Source organism: Limulus polyphemus, unplaced genomic scaffold (assembly GCF_000517525.1).
Source record: "Limulus polyphemus unplaced genomic scaffold, Limulus_polyphemus-2.1.2 Scaffold7683, whole genome shotgun sequence".
Lineage (NCBI taxonomy): Eukaryota > Metazoa > Arthropoda > Merostomata > Xiphosura > Limulidae > Limulus > Limulus polyphemus.
Window position 1 is genome coordinate 13,244 of NW_013673293.1, and position 1,033 is coordinate 14,276.

Genomic DNA, 1,033 nt, shown 5'->3' on the forward strand with positions numbered 1-1,033 from the left:
GTACTGAAGTGCTTTACTGTATCGTATATTTTGTTGTAATATAAAACAAATCTTGTTTATGTACTGAAGTGCTTTACTGTATCGTATATTTTGTTGTAATATAAAACAAATCTTGTTTATGTACTGAAGTGCTTTGCTGTATCGTATATTTTTGTTTGAGAAATTTTCCATCCCTAATTGTTTTTTTTTCTATGGTTATTTGTTGTTTTAGATTAAAATATGTTTTTATGTTTCTGTTTAGCCCATCACGTGGAAAAGTCTTTTGGTGACCTTTGGTATTGGAGGGATGTTTTTAATGGGAATGCAGTATGTAAAAAATGAAAAAGAACTGGGTAAGTTTTAAGCTGTTATTGAAAACTGCAAAAACAGTGTCATTGAAGGTCATTTGATTGAAAATTGTCCACTGAACTCATTATGCCTATCTTTATTGACTAAATCTAAAGACTTCAGATAAAACATGTTAACTTAATGTGATTCTTTAAACATCCTGTAGGATATGAAATGTTCATTAGAGAATGTTTATAAATCAGTTTGTAGACATGGATAGTGTTATATTGTCAGTCAGAGTCGTAAAGCACCACATTCTGTGTGTTATATTGTCAGTCAGAGTCGTAAAGCACCACATTCTGTGTGTTATATTGTCAGTCAGAGTTGTAAAGCACCACATTCTGTGTTATATAGATAGTCAGAGTCGTAAAGTATCACATTCTGTGTGTTATATTGTCAGTCAGAGTCGTAAAGCACCACATTCTGTGTGTTATATTGTCAGTCAGAGTCGTAAAGTATCACATTCTGTGTTATATTGTCAGTCAGAGTCGTAAAGCACCACATTCTGTGTGTTATATTGTCAGTCAGAGTCGTAAAGCACCACATTCTGTGTGTTATATAGTCAGTCAGAGTCGTAAAGCACCACATTCTGTGTTATATTGTCAGTCAGAGATGTAAAGCACCACATTCTGTGTGTTATATTGTCAGTCAGAGTCATAAAGCACCACATTCTGTGTGTTATATTGTCAGTCAGAGTCGTAAAGCA

The 1,033-nt window shown here is 33.5% G+C and overlaps 1 protein-coding gene across 2 annotated transcripts in view; it reads left to right on the top strand.

The window, feature by feature from the left end:
• The window catches only part of LOC106474786 (protein SCO1 homolog, mitochondrial-like), a 19,446-nt gene that overhangs the window by 9,439 nt on the left and 8,974 nt on the right, over positions 1 to 1,033 (top strand). For both annotated transcript variants that reach the window (XM_013935476.2, XM_013935477.2), the window contains exon 3: positions 242 to 332. In XM_013935476.2, coding sequence (XP_013790930.1) covers positions 242 to 332 — 91 coding nt within the window. The remainder of the gene's footprint in view (positions 1 to 241; positions 333 to 1,033) is intronic.